This window comes from Hylaeus anthracinus, unplaced genomic scaffold (assembly GCF_026225885.1).
Source record: "Hylaeus anthracinus isolate JK02 unplaced genomic scaffold, UHH_iyHylAnth1.0_haploid 2, whole genome shotgun sequence".
NCBI lineage: Eukaryota > Metazoa > Arthropoda > Insecta > Hymenoptera > Colletidae > Hylaeus > Hylaeus anthracinus.
In genome coordinates, this window is record NW_026534838.1 from 7,877,645 (window position 1) to 7,896,363 (window position 18,719).

The 18,719-nt window shown below is 45.5% G+C and overlaps 2 protein-coding genes across 2 annotated transcripts in view; one reads left to right on the plus strand and one right to left on the minus strand.

The window, feature by feature from the left end:
* LOC128892853 (cAMP-specific 3',5'-cyclic phosphodiesterase) overlaps positions 1-13,491 on the minus strand; it is a 179,014-nt gene extending 165,523 nt beyond the window's left edge. Inside the window, exons 1-2 of the mRNA XM_054153451.1 lie at positions 11,820-13,491; positions 7,571-7,801 (exon numbers count right to left, since the gene is read on the minus strand). Coding sequence (XP_054009426.1) covers positions 7,571-7,653 — 83 coding nt within the window. The 5' untranslated portion in view covers positions 7,654-7,801; positions 11,820-13,491. The remainder of the gene's footprint in view (positions 1-7,570; positions 7,802-11,819) is intronic.
* On the plus strand, positions 339-7,002 carry LOC128892900 (titin homolog). Its single transcript, XM_054153539.1, has 5 exons — positions 339-1,245; positions 1,610-2,871; positions 2,972-3,043; positions 3,373-5,379; positions 5,461-7,002. Exons 1-5 carry the CDS (start codon positions 339-341, stop codon positions 6,529-6,531), a joined length of 5,319 nt encoding a protein of 1,772 aa, XP_054009514.1. The 3' UTR covers positions 6,532-7,002.
* Positions 13,492-18,719: the final 5,228 nt, after the last annotated feature.

An 18,719-nucleotide genomic window follows, 5' to 3' on the forward strand; every position in this document is an offset into this window, starting at 1 on the left:
ATTCAATCGTGTTTTTCATTAAATTCACCGTACCGAGTAACGGAAATGTAATAAAAAGTATCAACCGTAATTAGAGAAGGTTGAAAAATCAAGTTGCGTTTCCCGTAGAGATGTATTTAATTCGAGCGACCAGGATAACCAAACTTAATCACGGTTCGGAGTGTAATTTCTGATTCGAAATATGTAACGCATTTCCGCGCATAGTCAGCCAGGTGAGAATCTCTTTAAAACCAAACCAACGAATGTTTCGAATCGGTTAACCTACTTTATAGGAATTAATTTTTCAGCAGGCAATATCAGGTAATTTGGCGAATCGCCTGAGAAAATCAGAAAAGATCATGGCGGATGACGAGAAGAAGGAAGAGAAGGAGGAGATGGAGGAGGAGATGGAGGAGGAGGAGTCAGCCAAAGGCGACGAATCGGATTACTTAATTCCGGGAATACCCGACGAATCCTTGGGTTCCTTAAACACGATCCAGTCGCCTATCGTGTCCAAGGTTTCCAAGATCGAGTCTTATATTTCAGGAGTAAAAGAAAATCTGTCTACGAGAGGATCGAGCGGGAGAGAATCGTTGCGAGGAAGTCAGGCCAGAGATCGGAGTTTTGAAAATGGTAAGGTGCGCCAAGAAGCTTTGGAGGAGTCGTCCAAGAGCGAAGAGGGTATCGGTAAGACCGAACAAATACCGTTGAACGGTACAAAGAGCTCGCTGGATAAATTGGAACAAGTTCGGAAGCCTAGAATCGGGAGACTGCAACGTCAATGTCAGCGTCGTTTCCGCGAGATAATCGGCAAACGCGAGATGAAGAACGAAGAGCTGGAGAAGCAGCAGGGCAACTTGAAACAGCGACTCAACATACTGGAATGTTCGATGCCCGCGGTGATGGTGTGGAATATCTGGCGAATGACGCAGGGCGGCTCCGTTCCGAACCTTGGTCGAGTCCTCGAGAAACAGTTCCAGGGAGCCGCTTCGGGAGAGGTGTACTGTCCGAGCAGCCCCAGTCGTCACTTTGATTGCAGGGTCAGAGAGGTCGAGGCTGAGAGGAAACAGGCGCAGAAAAGGCTGGAAGAGGCGCGAACGCTTTGGCACGAGAAGATGGCCACTCTGGAGGACCGAGAGAAAATGCTGGAGGAGGCCAGGAAACTCGAAAAGGAGCAAAAGGAGAGGATCGAACAACTTGCCGTCGAGGCTCGGAAGCTAAGGGAAGCCAAAAGCGCCGTGGAAGACGAGGGATCCTGCCAAGCTGGTAACCTTCCACCTTCGACTCGATCTTTTTACAAGTCTACAACACTCTATTAGCCTCAGCAACGATGCTGTCTGTAGTCTATGCTAGGAGTCGCGAGTCTTCTAATTCTCGTACCGTCTATCGCGTTTTACAATGACAAGTTATTTTTACGAACGGAAATCAAAGTACCTAACCCAAAGGACTCGCGAGTCCTAATTTGAGCGGCAACGCTCTACCGACTTCTACCCTATAATATCATATGTATATACCGTAGCGACAGCTTTTACACGCAGTTTACCGATTCGTTGCCCTCCAACACTCCCCCAACTTCCATCGAGCGTTCTCCGTAAACGAAAACCACTAATCGGTAGTGTTATCCGTGTAGGAGAATGCGGGGTCATCGAATGTAAGAAAAAATGGTTAGATAAAGTACCAAGCAACGCTTCCATAAAATCGAGCGACATCGAGTGCTTGGAGAAGCTGCAGGAACTAGCGGAGGCCGAGTTGAATATGAAAAGGCAGATCGCCGACTTGGAGCGTCGAGAGGAGGACTACATGAGGACACTCCAGCAAGCGGACGAGCTCTGGTCGAAGCTCGAGGGTGACGCGGCCAGCACGTTGAGCGGTTTGCAGGAGCAATTGGACACAAAGACGGCTGCGAATCAAGAAATGGCTGATCGTATTTGCCAGCTGGAAGACGAGCTCGAAAAGCTCAGGACGCGAATGGCCTCGTGCAGATCCGAACTAGAAAAGTTCCTAAGTATCGGAAAGATCGAGACTCTGATTGGCAGGGATGACGACTTTGCGGACGTTACGGATGGAACAACCTCGTTTGGAATCGTAACTAAGCACGAAACGATCGGTAGAGACGACGACTTTGCGGACGTCGATGAAAAGGACGTTTCGATCATGAGAGAAATGGCAGAGAAGGACACGCTGGCTCGACCGGATATGCACGAAGCTGGCCTGGCCATTCATCCGGACGACTTGATTCGCGAGAACCAAAGACTGATGGAAGCCGCGGATTACCTGGCTCGATTGGGTTCCCTTTCAGCGTTGGACGCCGACGATGATTACATCTGTCCTCCGGACTTTGACTGCAACGACCTACAGCTCACGGAAACTGGTTTAACCGAGGAGGAGTTGATCGCTTTTAAGGAAAACCGTGTCACGGCGAAGGAGCTGCTCGAGAAAGACACTGCCAGAAGAAAAGAAGCCGAAACGACGCCGACGCCTACGGAACGAGCGGAACAGAGAGGATACGGAACGGCACCAGAGGCTATAGGAGCACAGGATCGAGTGTCGTCTATACGAGAACAAGACGTTGACGTTGACGTTGACGTTGACGTTGGCGTTGGCGTTGTGGAGACTACAGGAACAAAAGTTGAAGCTTCGATGGAACGAAAAGACGCGGAGGAATTCGAGAGGGAAAGTCGCTACGAAAGGATGCCTCCCAAAGATGATTCTAAAGACGAAACGATAGGAGAAGATATCGTCGAGGCTGATGCCGCGATAAGTTTTGCCGATAGGGTTGACGGACTCGTCGAACAGACCGATCGTTTTTGGGACCATGACAAAATTCTCGTCTCGAAGAATGACATGTTAACATGGCAGAACAATGTCTTTGTAATCCGTCAAACGATTACTGTACGCATCGTATCGCAATATTTAATAGTTTTCTCCTAGTAGAGGAGAATAGCTTTCTAAATGAAAACCAACCAAGTTTCTGAATTATTCTCGTGTTTAGAAATGTCCAGAGTGTCGTATAGCGACGAAGGATGCCGATAATTTGGCCGAGATGCTAGCGCGATATATTGGCGTGAGTATAATACCTATACTTATCGTTCCAAGAGATACATGCGCGTAAAACCATGCAATTTAGATCATAATTGGTAAATAGAATTTGATAAATAATGTGCGTAGATGTCTGTTCCGTGTAATATACAGTATTATATTGTACTATATAATCTATATATGTATGTAAAGACTATCCTTCTATTTCGACTTTACAAGTTAGTATCTCTCTATCGGTGTAATCGATATTTAATTTAATTTAACCTTGTAGTGCTACTACGTACAACTATTGTGCGAGTAAGGTAAGCGTACTGGAATATCCGCGATAAAACTTCAACTACCGTTCGCTTTTAGACGGAAGCGAAGGAAGCAGCGAAGGAGGTTGCATCCATAGAAAAAGAGGTAAAAGTCGAAGAGGAAATGGCTCGAGAAGAACCCGCAGAAATTGAAGCAAAAGTCGCGCCAGAGGATGAGACGGTGACAGAAATTGAGGAAGTCGAGGTAAAAGTAGCAACGGTGGTGGTGGCGGAGGAGGAGGAGGAGGAGGTGACTGTAACAGCAGAACAAGATGCCGAGTTAGTACCCGCGATCCAAGTTACGGATGAAAAAAGAGAAGAAATCGAAACACCGATAATACCAGACATTGATGTAAAATCGTCTGCTGAGACGAAAATTGACGAGTATCCGCCAGAGTCGGCCACGACACCGTCAGCAAAAGTCGTAAGCGAGCCAGCCGATCGTGTCGTCGTACCCAAAGTTCCGGATAGATTCGACCGAACAGAATCTCCGTTACGATTAGACGAAGAGCAACAGGAAGAGAAAGAAACGCCAACGGAAAAACTTGAAGCGGAAATTGTTGCTGATACGCATCGACCATTAGTACCAGACGAACTAGAACTAACCGAAGCTAAACAAGTAGAAATAATACCAAAAGAGCAAGAGGTACGAGTAGAAAGGTTAGCGATGAAAGAAGATGGGGCAAAAGTACTACCGCCGAAGGAAGAGAAAGAAGAAGACCAGATAGATGTAGCGTCGATAGAATTAGAAAAGGAAAAAGACGCGCCTTCCGAGAAAGAAGAAGAGACAGAAGCGGATATAAAAACAAAGGATCAAGTATCGGTACCCGAAGTAGAGGAATTGAAAGTTGGAGTCAAGGAGATGCCAAAAAAAGAAGAAATACCAGAGAAAGAAAAAGTAAAAGATGAAGTTGGCGTAATCCCAGAAGAAGAAATATCAGAAGGAAAGCAAGTACAAGTCAAAGTTAAGATAATACCAGAAGCAGAAATACCGGAAGAAGAGAAAGTAAAAGTTGAAGTCGAGCTAATACCAGAAGCAGAAGTACCGGAAGGAGAGAAAATAAGAGTCGAAGCCGAGCGAATACCAGAAGAAGAAGAAATACCGGAAGGAGAGAAAGTAAAAGTTGAAGTCGAGCTAATACCAGAAGCAGAAGTACCGGAAGGAGAGAAAATAAGAGTCGAAGCCGAGCGAATACCAGAAGAAGAAGAAATATCGGAAGAAGAGAAAGTAAAAGTTGAAGTTGGCGTAATCCCAGAAGCAGAAATACCGAAAGGAGAGCAAGTAGAAATTCAAGTCAAGCGAATACCAGAAGAAGAAGAAATACTGGAAGGAGAGCAAGTAGAGGTTGATACAATCATCGTACCAGAAGAAAAAGAAGAAATAAAAGTTGAAGAAATTCTAGAACCGGAAGAAAAAGAAGTCGAACTCGAAGCAGAAGCACTGGCAGGTGCAAAAATAGATATAGAAGGCGAACAAATAATACCAGAAGAAAAAGAAATAGTCGTCGAGATAAAAGTAAGGGAAGAAGAAACGGAGGAAACACCAGACGAACAACTAGAGGTGAAGATACAAGTACTACCAGAGGAAGTGGAGGAAGCTAAATTAGGAGAAGAAATTGAGCAGGAGATAGATCAAGTTCTCGAAAAAGAAGCGGTCGAAATATTATCGAAAGAAGAACCATCTTCGCCCAAAGACCGAGAGGAATCGGTTGTAAAAGTGCCAGATGCGATTGCATCTGTTGAAATTGCAGCCAGCGAAATGGAAGAGATTTCACTTGCTTGCGTGTGCGAAGAAACACCTAGCGTTCCATCGACAACTTGTACGATGGAAGTGCAAGAGGAACAGGAAGAAGAAGAAACGTCGCTTCCGTGTGTATGCGAAGATCCGCCTAGCACTTTGCCAGAAACTCATCCTCCGGTTCAAGTGGAAGATATGTCTTCTATTTGCGTATGCGAAGAATCGCTGAAAATTTCACGGGATACCCATGCCGTGGAAAGCCTTTCGCAGCCCGATCAAAAATATACTCCATCTCCGTGCACGTGTATATCGGGAACCGTGACGACTGTGAGTACTACAGGTTATAAGCCCCTAAACTTGTTTATCACGTTTATTATTTTCACGTTATTTTCCATTAATTCCGTGTAGCCGTATCCATCGGTGGAGCCAATCGCGAAAATGGAGATGACTCAAACGGAGATTACTCGGATGGAGATGTCCAAGACTAGGATGCAAACGATAACGCAAACAGTGTCCGATATCGGGACGCAAACGTGGACACAGACGCAAACGCAGACACAGTCGCTGTCGCTGTCGCTGTCGCTGTTGGGAGAGAGGATGACGAGACGCGGTCATCAGACTAAAATCATAACCGGTACGAGAAGAGTCGATCCAGAAGCAGAAATCATGGAGGTACCGACTCGATGGAAGAAGGTTTCGAAAGAGTCATCGATGATTAGGAATAACAGCGGTTCTCAGACAGAGAAATCGAGTTTCCTTCGTATCCTTCGATCTCTCAAGTCCAGCGTAGCCTATTCCAAGTACGAGCACGAACAGGAACTTGGATCTATTCGGTACGGTAAAAGATCGGAAGAAGCCGAGGCCGAGGGGGTATGCGATTGCTGCATGTGCGGTAAGATGATTCCCAGTGCATTACCGAGCCCAAAGTCCCCATCAGTGGAATACCAATCGTCCGTGATCAGATTCCTCTCGGCGCTGCCTACGTCGAACAAGCCTGAACCAGCTGGAATCGACCAAGCGGTGCAGCACGAGTCGATGTGCCCTGTCTGCAAGATTAAAAGACTCCAGATGTCTTTGCGATCTCAGGATTCATCGAAACAACAACTAGTTGTACCCGCGATCGCTAAGAAACTTACGCGTGATCAACAAGTCAGCGTCTGTGGACATTCGACGAGAACACCGCCTCGCACCACGTTCAACCAAAAAACCGATCAAAGTTGCATGGTAAACATTTCGAAAATCAAGCTCGAACGAACCAGGAGAATAGACTTGTTCGTCGAAACTGTCGTTGCGGGAAAGGATGCGCGGCAAAGGATGATGGTACCGCGAGAACAAGTTGAACAAGAAGACAAAGAGGAATCAAAGGAAGAAGGCCAGTTGGAGGAGAAAGCCTCGATAGACTGTCTTTGCAGCGAGTCGATCGAAACGGAATCCGGATTGGTAAAGAGAGTGCGGTGTGCTTGCGGTGATCCTGATTGATTTGCATGCGCGCACATGCTCTTAGGGGACGGATAAGATATATCGCGGAATTGGAAACCGCTAGAAGAATGCGTTCGCCACGCAAACGTAGCAACGAACGCGCTCAACGAAAGCTTCCGACCGAGCAAACGCCAAAATAGAATCGTAGATGGATGCGACAAAGGAAATTGTATGGTATGTAATTTCCAGTAATGTAGCCGGTTCGATGGTACTCTTCTAAAATCAATACCAGAGAGCCATTGCAGAGGAGAATGGTAGCCCTTTCATCTGTTCGATGCGTAATAGGATCAGCTATCGACATCAAATTAAATTTCAGCCCGGGCTTGACAAAAACGCGTGTGTCTAGCTAGAGTTTGTCCATGGTTCTGACAATTTTGTCTATTCCAGTCAAATGTAAATTTGTAATAAAATCGACTCGCGTGAACGTTGGCCAAACCGTGTTCGTACCTTACGATTAAAGATACTCGCAAACTTGCGCACTTGTGTTTTATTTTGTGCTAATAAAGGATTCTTCTTATAAATCTATTAGACGATAATCGGTAATTTGCACGTTTATATATATCGTTAAACAGCGAATATTATTATAGATGGCCTCGGCAAAGTTTCAGCAGCCCCATGAGTCACGAGATTTCGTTACCGCCTAAGGCGATTACAATTTGTCGCCAAATTCAAACGAAGCAAACCAAAATAGACGCGTCATTTGTTGAATCAACGTTAAGTTCAATCTTAAAATAATTGAATTGTCCGACGAGAATGTTGACATTCTCAGTTCCTGTGACTCGCAATCGTTCTTTTAAAAATAAATTCGAATGATCATCGCAAGTATGACTACAAAAACGATGAACGAGCGATAACGTAAACTGGACAATTACTCGGTGGTCACTCGACCGAGTAACAAATCAACGCCAACGCTGCAATCAACAAGTAGATATCGCGACGAGGAGTCAACGAAACATCGCGTTGCGTCGCGACGCAGAAACAGAATAAAACTTTGTACTCGTGGTGTTTACGAGAGCAGAAAAAATGTCGTTCCACTTACCGAACGTTGGCTAAAGTGTGTCTCCGTGATCTGAGGTTGTGGTAGCCGCGCAGCTCACCGATGCTTCCTTGTTCGGCCTGCATCTTGGCCTGTGCAGTTGCCGCTGCACTGGCGATCACGTGGTGCTGGTGTATCGGTGCACCTGCTGTCGTGATGCTTCTGCGCGATCGCCAACCCGTTCTGCTGCTGCCACCGCCACCGCTTGGGGTTGGCGATTTCTTCTGGTACGGCCTGCGAAATTCAGACCCCGCCAACGCGATTCAATTTCACGTTTCGGCTCGCTTAGTTCGCACCCGACGACATGACGGTTTCTTTGTCCTTTGTTTATCCCCTCGGAAACACTTTTCGTAAGATTTAGACTTTCGTCGCAGCTGAACCTCGCCGATTAAATTCCTCTTCGGAATCGTAAATTTATCTCGAAAGTAACGATTACAAAACGAGATCGGTGCCCGCCAAATTAATATTCCACATCCGATCGGTTAACCGAGTCTCGAATCGGTCACTCTGCTTCCTCTCGAAACGATAAGGTGTTTGTTTGTTTGTTTGTTTGTTTGTTTGTTCGTTCGTTCGTTCGTTCGTTCGTTATCGGTACTACTGTTACCTGATCGACCGTGTACCATCCTACGTCTAATTCCAAAACCTGAGAATGGGTTTCCATTAAAGTTTACCCTCGAAACGATAAAGTTTGAGCAAAAGTCTTGTGACGCGACCAACGACCGCGACGGTAACTCGTCAATAATTTAAGTAGCATGGCCAAGAAAAAAGGGATGGACTGCCGCTACGTGCCAATGGAATTACTAAGATTCGATCAAACAATCGTGGCTTTATCGGATTTCTTTTCGCCACCGTCCCTTCGTTCACCCATCAAATCCAAGGAACGTGTCGACTGTTAACACGATGGTAGATAAAGCAAAGAAAGGAAAGGCAACCGTGTTAGTAATTCGCAAACAAACTATCGCGTATTTGCGTAGCAAGTGCCAAACGAAAGTGCCATGACGTTAATACAACCAAAGTCCTCTTTGATTAAAGTGATCGTGCTCGAAGTTACACCAATGCAACCCTGCACTCGAATGAAATAATCATGAGATCGAAAGGAAAGTACGTGGTACTCTTTCAACTGGGCGAAAATTCTCGGCAACGAAGATTACGAGCAATCGTTGAACGAACATTGATTCGAGAAATGCCACGATGTACGACCACCGCGGCCGGTTACGGTATCGCGTCGTATCGAATCCGACGATCCTAACAACAAGAACCGTGTTTTTTCGTGAGACGTATTCAACCTCGAAACTCTTGCATTTACAACATTACTACCGTGAATAGTGCTGGACGAGATGTCATGCTTGCGACAGAATAGATCAAGTTTGGAATCGCATTAAGCGCGCTAGAGTGCTAGCTGCCTGCGTTCCAAGTAAACACGCGCAACTACCACCGGGCAAATGTAAATATTTTCATTACGTCCTGTTCTATCCTACATGTCTGCCGTGTACACGAGAAAATGAAAACTTAACGAGTGGCTGAAAACTACTGGCGATCGGCCAAAAGGCCACTATCGACTTGGAGATGGACCAGATCTTTCCAACTTGTACTTGTTTAACCGTCCGGTCCAAGTGATCGTTGCGTAGCTAACACAGTTTCAGATATTTCAGCTTGCGACGGTGTTGCGCGAGTACTAACAATAAGAATTTATTCAATTTATGTTTGGTCAAGGTTCGAATGAGAAAATTTGATCAATAAACGTTGCACGTATACGATATGGATATACTACATACATTATACTATATTATACAATATAAGGATGTCTGTCACGAACAGAGACACAAAAGCGTGTTCAACAATTAATCCTGCGTTGAATTCTTCTGGTTTTTTCTCCGCGTGATACAGGCATGAATTCTCTAATTGAATAACGAATGGAAATGACATCGAACTCCCGAGAATGCTGGGATGCATCGACGCGACGAGTCGGCCGATTGCTTCGAAAATGAAATGCGAACCCCGCTGCAATGCAAACGCGGCTTTTCAAAGCTAGCCACGTTATCGATACCAGGCGTCCCCCTCGCCTCGGGGTGGTAAAAAATAATCTGCGAGCGCGGCTATCAGCGGGTTACAACAGTCGGTATCGATATGGTTTCGGAACAATGGAGGAACCGGTCGATAGACGTTATTGCTCAAAAACTAAATACAACGAAATACAAGATTAGAGATTTTTGGAGTAGAGCCTTCAAATTTTGAACCAAAAGTGCTCAAGGATTACATCGAAGAAATTCGTTTCGTAAAATTAGAGAAAAGAACACGACGCGACAAATGATGTCAACACTTGTAAGTTCCGCTTTGTCACGTTCGTCTCATCCGAATAATTTAGGTCGTTAATTTCTGAACCGTTTACGCTTCGATGGAACACCTTTCGATAGCGAAGCCGGGCGTTTCCATAAACGGAGCAGCATAATAACGTGTCTAGCACGTAGGTGGGCTCTACGTTGTCAACGACATCGCTATCACGGGCTGAACGACGCTTTTCGACACCAATGTCGCGCGGCTGGACCAGATTCGATCCGGATTTTATCCGACGCGACGCAACGTTAGCTACAAAGGAGGCAAAGACGAAATCGAGGAATCTAAATTCGATACAGACAGCTGTGCTTGGATAAAGAAGGTAGACTCGTTAAATGATGTTTCGTGCATCCAGGAAATAGGCCAATGAAGACAAATTCGACGACGGCCTCGTAATTAACCGTTCATTACGGATGCCGACTATAGTCGGCGGCCGCGTGACGACCTGTGTGTACGGATCCAACTATAGCCGACCGCGGGGCCCGCGGGATGACCTGTGTGTATGGGTGCGGCACATTTCGCGGCGCGATGCCCCGTTCAGTGGCGTTACTCCCGCGGCGCGTATTGCCGTAAGCATAGGGTTAAATAAGGTATTCGAGTCGTGGAAACGTTGCCTGTCTTCACCGAGACAATTACGAGGAAACAATTGGCAGGCGCGCAACATTCACTCCTCAAAGACGTCCACGTGTCTAATACTATAAAACTATCAACGAATAATTCAAGCGAGCATTTCGCAAGGAATCTGTCATGAAACGCGCGTAAGCGAATGCGTTCACCGCGCGGCTCTCGAATCAGACGAATCTATGATCTAACGATCAAGGAGACGATCGGCACGGATGCTGTTGGTTGGTCGTTTACGCCGTGAGAATTTCGTTTGAACCTGACACGAGGCCTTTGCGCTTCGTCCTGGAAATCTACGACGCACTCGCCACTTCGATGAGCGATCTCCTTGACGCGACGTCAGCGTCGGCGACGACGCTCTAATTATATGTACGTGTTCCGTTTCAAAATTAGACAATCCCGTATTTATAGCGCGAAACGAAAACAGCGGACAGCGTGGCTAATAATAAACGTAATTATTTATAGGAATGCCGGTTAATGGCTGTAATGTTATGTAAATAAAATATCGTTAAACGATAGCGAAGCCGGCTTTACATCGAACGAAAAGCCAGTAATGGTATCGTGCGTTACGGTCCTGCGATAGGGACTCGTGTACTTTAGAGAAAGCGAGGTCGTGATCGGGAGTGTTAAAGTGGGCTGGGTCTAGGATAAGATGGATAATCACGATCACGGTAAACGAAATTCGTCATAGTTTCGAGATGATCGCTTCTATCCTAACTACACGAATGAAATGGATTAGGTCACGGAGCCGTTTGGGGGGCACGCGTGTAAACAGACAATCCGAAGCAAAACTTTGACCCTTTCCGTGGCAGGTCCGTCCGGGGAATACGAAAACTCGAAAGTAGTTCCCAGGCACGTATGATCCAAAAGGGAAAGTTGAGCCACGTTAAGGCAATTATTGCACCAACAGATGTCTCCAACTTTTCGAAACAACTACAACTCTTTCTTAACGTCCGCGTCCGATTCAAGTCTCCGATTCTAGTTTCACTAATCGCGAAATGGACATTTTACGCGTACTCTACCGTTAATCTAGGGTGCTAAAATCGCCAAGGTCGCTACAATTTGTAAAACGGTATCGTTTCATTTTCTCGAGATACCAACTACGATTACGTTCTTCTTACTTGCTAGTCGCCTCATCGCGCATCGGTGGTGAGATACTATACATACAATATTATAATATAAGAAAGGTTAATTAAAATGAAATTGAAAGTGTCGGAAATTGTCCGAAACGACGGTACAAGGATCAAAGAAACCAATGTCGAGAATTTTTGAAACGGAGAAAAGCTAAACTACTGACCTCTCTCTGACGTTACGGCCGTCCTCGTCATCCTCTTCCTCGATGTCGTGCAGCCTGGGGCTCAGTCGATGCTGAGTACCACCCTCCTTTGCGAAATCCTCCTCTTCCGTTCGTACAAGTTCTAACCTCTTTTCATCGTCGAGACCGTCTAGATCTTCGTCGAGGTTGCTCAGAGGCGCCAACTCGCTCTCTCGAACAACGGAAACCTTCTTCGGTTGGTGGTGGTGATGGTGGTGGTGGAGGTGGTGGTGCTGTTGCTGTTGCTGATGTTGCTTCTCCTGTTGCTTCTGCTGCAACAGCTGTTGTTGCTGGTGACTCGACTGCTGCTGTTGTTGGTACTTGTGGCCGGTGGAGGCTTTCCTGGCCTCGGGGGTGGCCCCCGAGACAGCTGCACCACCCCCACCCCCGCCGCCACCGGCGCACGGCAGGCAGCAAGACCAAGCGCCCCCCACCTCGGCACCCTAGGCGCCACTTAACGTCAAAACATCCAGGGCCGACTGCACGGAGCTTTCCTCGAACTTTTCTCGGCACTCGACTGCCACGAATTATTCCCAGGCTCCTGCCGGATATCCGTCGCGTCGCGTCGCGTTGCGTCGCGTCGCGTCGTGAGCTACATTGTCCCGACGTCGTCTGCAGCGAGTCCGGTCCGATACGTTCACGTGAGCTTTTATCTTTATTCGGGCTTGGGGCGCGTCACGTTAAACCATCTCTTTCGTGGTAGTCGAAAATTTTCATCAAACGACGATTCCGACTCGTTCGAGACTTTAATCAATTTCCTTTTGAAATTTCTCACACGCCGTTTCGCGCGATAACGTACGTTTTAGCCCTTTTTTTTTTTTAAGAAAATTGTTTTCAAAACTCTTCTTTGTCGTATTCGACTACTATTCCGAGTGTTTCGAATAAACTTCCCTTCGAGAGTGTCACTGTACGACTGTACCCAAGGTGATCGAAAATGTCGTTGCCAAACACGAAAAGGGTTTGGTAACCATGGAAAAATCACAGAATTTCGTTCTAGCTATCCATTCAGGATTATTGAAACACACCATCGCGACCGTGACGTGACCGTAACTTTGAACTTTTAACCGGTTACTCGATTACACAAGCACGATCAGAATTTAACCGAGAGGCCTTCGCGCAACCAAAGTCTCCTCTTGGACGGACACTAATCGCACCACGATTACACCTTGGAACAACCGAGTTCCCGGAACCACACTTGCATTGCACAACTACTTTTTCTCCCGGTACGAAAATGCGGCGTTTGAACGCGTTCGGAGATATTTGTAGGAAATACACGGAATAAACAGTGGTTCGCGCAACGCCAAGATTCCATCGATTCCTCCTCGACTCATCCTGTTTGCGGTAAGCGCTCGTTAATCGTTATTCTCTCCGATATCGTGCTACCAGACTAACTAGACGGCTGACAATGAGTTCCGAATCCACTGGTCCACTGTTTCAGCTAGACCCTCCTTGTCTCCACTTTTGTCCTGTCGATGTCGGTTCCACCGGTATGCGACGAAGCAGTCATTGTTGGCCCAGACCTAACCCAAACATGCACCGTTTGCCGCGATGCTGCATAGGAAACGCGCGTAAAAAGCAACTCTAGTTTCCGAGGAATCGTTTGCGCCAAGACTCGATTATCTTTGGAACATTCGCGCATTAGCAGCGTACCATGCGCGGTCAACTCAACACAAAATTGATTGTTGACGATGACAAGAACTGCACGGTGATCTCGTTCGTCGCTAACTATGCTTTAGAATCGATCGTCTGCAACATTTATCCCGTTAGCTCGCGAATAAGTTTCAAAATCGAATGGACGGGGAGGCAGATGGAGAAAGGCAAACGGAGAGACGTGTTGCATCGGCCGTGATTGGTGACTTTCATCGTGCACGCTGAGAACGAGAGTACCGAAAGTATCGTAAAATTTCTTGGCCACTAATGGCAATGTTTAGCTCTAATGTTTATCTGTGGATTGCTTCGCGTTACGTCAGTCATACATTATTATCGGACGAGACACGAGGAATCGAACATTTATCGAACGGTAAATGAATGCCAAGGATACGACAAAGGATATGACAAAGTCGTCCCATTTACGACGCTTCCATAATTCTCGTTCTCGAAATATCAAACATTCCTCGTATTCGGCGAGTGTAATATTCGACGCAGCTTCGAGCAGGAAATCAAGTAGTTTCGTTCGATCGGGGTATTCGATATTAATCGAACAGAAATCGATAGTCGAGGACAGTTATTTTTTGTAGCAGAAAAGCTGGAAAAGTGAACACGAACGATTTTCCAACCATTTTATTCTTATCATCGATTCTTATGATCGAAATGAAAATGTTTGTCGCAAAGTTGAGTTCCCCGATGAAAAATCATTTGCTACGGTATAGGTATTTCAACGAGCGATACGTATTCTGTACGTTTCTAAACAGAAAACTTGTACTTGTGTAATTACAACGGAATAGATATCAGTGGAGACGTTCGGTATCGAAAGTCGAAAGAACTAAGACGTCGCGTCCGAGCTTTAATAAATTGTCAGCGATAGGATTCGCTTGCTCACTGTCCAAAATGTCACAGAACTAATCGTTACGTGCGTCGCGTCGCGTCGCGACGTTCAATTACACACCGTCGCTTGACATTTCCAACGCCACTTGATATTGCTGCGTTTCCGACGCAAAACGCGGACAACGTTTTACTTTTTACTATGGTTTCTTCAATCGAACCCAGTTTCCAAACAAATTAAATTCAGCATAATATCGAACTGCGACAGTTCGAGTTTCTCGTGACAAGATTCTCGTTTGTTACGATGAAAAATCGTTGATCGGCCGGACCACGGTATAGAAACATTAAATCGGTTCGGTTGAGAAAGTTCACGTGTCAGCCACACTGTCACGTGTTAGATGATTTCCATGTGATAAATAATCACGACAGGCTAAAAACTAGCAAGACCGAGTTAACAGGATCTAGGTAATCGAGCAGAGATCTCGTCAAGTATGAAATTTTTAATTTTCTCGCAATCCACGACAGTTTTTATTAACCATTATTACTCGGCAAATTGCCTAGAAAATGCAATCACGTTGACACCAAGGTTTCTTCTTGACCAAGATAGGCTACCGTTCTACGTTCCATTTTCCCTACTCGTCCGAATTGTTTCCATAGAGAAATCGTACCAGGAATTTCGATCAACGAAGAATCCAAGGATAGAAATAACAAAACGGAATCGATTCTGTTCCCGATCGATGCGAAAACTATCCTCCCTCGTAAGCGAAGACATTCCATTTTCTTCGAAATCCGATTAAAGGGTTCCGGGGTATCGAATAAACAAGAAATTAGGTTACGTCGTTAAGCGACACTTTCTTCGCGCCCTTTCGAAGCCAATAATCTGCTAGCCGATTAATTTCGCTTTAAACGAGAACTCGGCAACCTGCTGCTATATTCAACCGGTGGAAAGCGATCCATTTTTATAATCTCATTACTCGTTGTACATATATATATATCCGCATCCGTATCCGTATCGATAGCCATTTTAGCGAACGATACAACGAACGGAGATCGATCATTTGAAAATGTCGGCAAAGTGTTTGTACGAAATCGTTCCTCTTTGTAATATTTGACAAATGAAATTCATGTTACACGATATTATCACCTTTCGACGAGGGAATATAAATGTTTTTGTCCATACGTTTTCTTTTCATCAACGTCCTGGTTTTATCTAAAAAAATACACCTCTCCGTGTTCCCTTCTCGCGAAAGGAAAGAAAAAATGCGGAGAAACATTGGAGAAAGAGACGCAAAAAGGTGGAAAAAATAGTGGGAATTCATCGTGGCTCCGGCGATAAATCACGTTTATGGGCGAACGAACGAGTAGCCTGCGTACGTCGATGAAAAACCGTCGACCGGGAACCAAACGCTTCCTCGAGTTTCATTCGTATTCACCATTTCCTTTCGTTTCATTAGCGGCCGGGCCGAGTTTGAGAAATACAGTACGCGAGATCGGCCGCGCCACACCGAGAGCAAAAAAACTTTGAAAAATGGGTTAAACAAACCAGCAACGATAATTACTTTAGGAATATCTCTGAAATACCATTTAGCAAAATATTTGCAAAAACTTACGGTTGTTAATATATACGAGGAAATATCCTGTGTCGTCAAGTACCTACGGATCAATTGAAATTCTTCATCGATCTTGCAAAAATTTCATATCTCTCCGAATATCATCAGCGAACGGAAACAAATGGAAAGGTCACTCGAGAGTTTCGAGACCATCGTTTCTGGGATGCAACTGCATTATTGGAGCTAACTTCCGTCATCAATTACAGAGACGCGAGTGCGCAATCAATGATTGTCCCGTAAGCGCAATCATCGATTGTAAGCACGAGCCCCACTGGCATGTGTCAATGAAACGCGTCCGATGGTTAGCGCGATGGAAAATAAAATTATCGACGCCACCTGAATCGGCCGTCAAAGAAACCTTTCGATCGAGTCTGTTCGCTGTTTAGTTTTCCAATTACGTAACGGTCTTAACGGAGGTTTACGATTTGGCCAATCGTGTTCCGGAAAAGTTGCCTCGATCCCATCGAGGGGGATACGCCATTAATGAGCAAACGGTACGACTACACGAAGAGTACCAAGCACGAACTGCCATTGCCGCGGTAACGAAAACTACGACAAACGAAAAAACAATCAATTTTCAATCAACACGATATACGAACAATCTGTCATTTTTCTTACGTTGACAAATTCTAGAGTATCCTCGTACTTTCTTCGAACCATGGGATAATAATAATAAAAAGGAAAAGCAAATCTCGCTTCCCGTTAAGTTTATTCGTATCAACAGCACTTTCCTCCCTCGACAAGAAACCATTGCGCATTGCAGGCTTAATTGCGAGTGCCTCTTTCATCGCGGAACGAGCGGCTCGCGAACCGAGCATCAACCGAGCCTTAATTAAGCAACTCTGAATACGAATCACCCTTTTATCAGCTTTCTCTATGCCCCGACAAAAGTAACGCGGAAAGTGAACAAACCTGAAACAACAATCATCGCGGCACGAACGATTCTGTCCGTGACTGAACGCGTACTGGGTACGTATTATAAATTCAACCACTTTTACGCTAAATTTAAAACGATAAGGATAAGGAGCTTGTTTGATAGCGAATTCGTGGTCATACGAGTTTCATCAATCGTTTAACGGGCAATACGAATACCAATTCACGAGGAACTAGGAATAACGATGATAACAAAATTGGTCACATGTGGACAATTTTGTAAATATATTCCAGCGATAAAGCGTAAAGTTTACCGAACGCCATTTTCATGACTTGGTCACACTTTTATTTCACCGCGAACCAATTCCACTTCAACTTGAAGTTTCCATACCGAAATCGAAACCTCAACTTTTTCCAACGATCGCGGATCGTTTTCAATTCATTCCTTGAATGTCCTTACAAACCACTTTTCTACCGATTACCGTATCTATCTTGACCGTCTCGTCTCGAAAAATCTATCTCTCGAAACGAAAAAACTGTTTGACGAAACGGAAGCTCGGAGATTGCTCACGTCACGCACTGGTACATTTACAGCGGAAAGTTTTTAGTTTTCGAGAGAGGTGGTGTTCGGGGGGAGAGGGAGTAATAAACAACAGGTAGCACGACATGCAACTCGACGCGACGCGACGCGACGTCACAGGGTGGTTTTCTGCGCGCTTACCGAATGCTTCGCTCTCGACCACCTTGTATCGGGGCTTGTTCTGTAGACGCTCGGTATTCACCAGAATACGAGGAAGCGCTATCTCACGGGATGCAGGAGCACCCGCTGCATCCCTTATCTGCTCGCAGAAATTTACACAGTTGCACGACACTTTCGCCACGCGTATAGACCGAGATCCGTGACCGCGCCGCGCCGATACAAGACTTGGAGAGAAACGAACAAGGGCAACGCGACTAATGGGCGGGATTCGTCGAGATTTATCTGCTCTTTTAGAGGTTCCAAGGGGAAGATTAATATTCGAGTTACGCGCAGAAAAGGAGTCGATGACTGACGAAAGAATCGGAAAAAAAGAGGCGAATAATATAACGATAAATTAGATGGGGATTCGATGAAGTGACTCACCGAGGTTTATTCGTGTCTACGATTGATCGATCGATGGTAAAAGTTAATATTTAGATTGAACGCTAGGGGAAAGGTTGTAGGTGGAAAAGGGTGTGAAAGCTGGAGATGAAGAAACGCGAAATAAGGTATGAGAATTTAAATTGACGAGGCGGGTTAGTCAAAGATCTGTTTACGTCTTTAGAGATCGTCGGTAGTAGTAGCAGCGAGTAAAGAAGGATATACGATGCCCGATTAATTAAAATGCTTACAATGCTTGTCTGTGATTACAATTCGTAAAATTAAGAATTATGAGAATAATTGATAACGAAAGATAGCTAAACAATCGTCATGCGAAGAAGAAAATATACCGGCGCCACGTGCAGGCTGACCTAAAGATGCCAGCTTATTTTCACATCGTCGATGCCAAAACACTCGCGTCTATCACAATCACTTTAGCGAAAAGAAAGCGAAATCCATCCAGAAATCGGTTGGACGAGATCAGTCTTGGTTAAGAAAAAAACGTAAACGTAAACACAGGCGTACACATTCGAGCCAGCGAACGAAAATGAACTTTCGTCAGTATTCGCTTTTGCGAGTAAACAAGAACGGTAAACAACGCGGACAACAAAAGCTGGTTTGGAATTAGGGCACGGAAGGTACACCAAGGTGTTGCCGCATCTAGAACGATCCAACAATGACAGTTGTTCCGCAGAACTGTCGTAAACTTGATCGAACCACCAACGAAAACAATCGTAAAGGGTTCCGGAAACCCGTGAAACCAGCCTGGAGCCAGAACTTCCTCTCTGGCGAGGTTCG

Coding starts and splice junctions, on each gene's coding strand:
- LOC128892900 (XM_054153539.1), top strand. CDS start 339: ATGGCGGATGACGAGAAGAAGGAAGAGAAGGAGGAGATGGAGGAGGAG. Junction 1,246..1,609: donor CGAGGGATCCTGCCAAGCTG/GTAACCTTCCAC, acceptor TTATCCGTGTAG/GAGAATGCGGGGTCATCGAA. Junction 5,380..5,460: donor TATCGGGAACCGTGACGACT/GTGAGTACTACA, acceptor AATTCCGTGTAG/CCGTATCCATCGGTGGAGCC.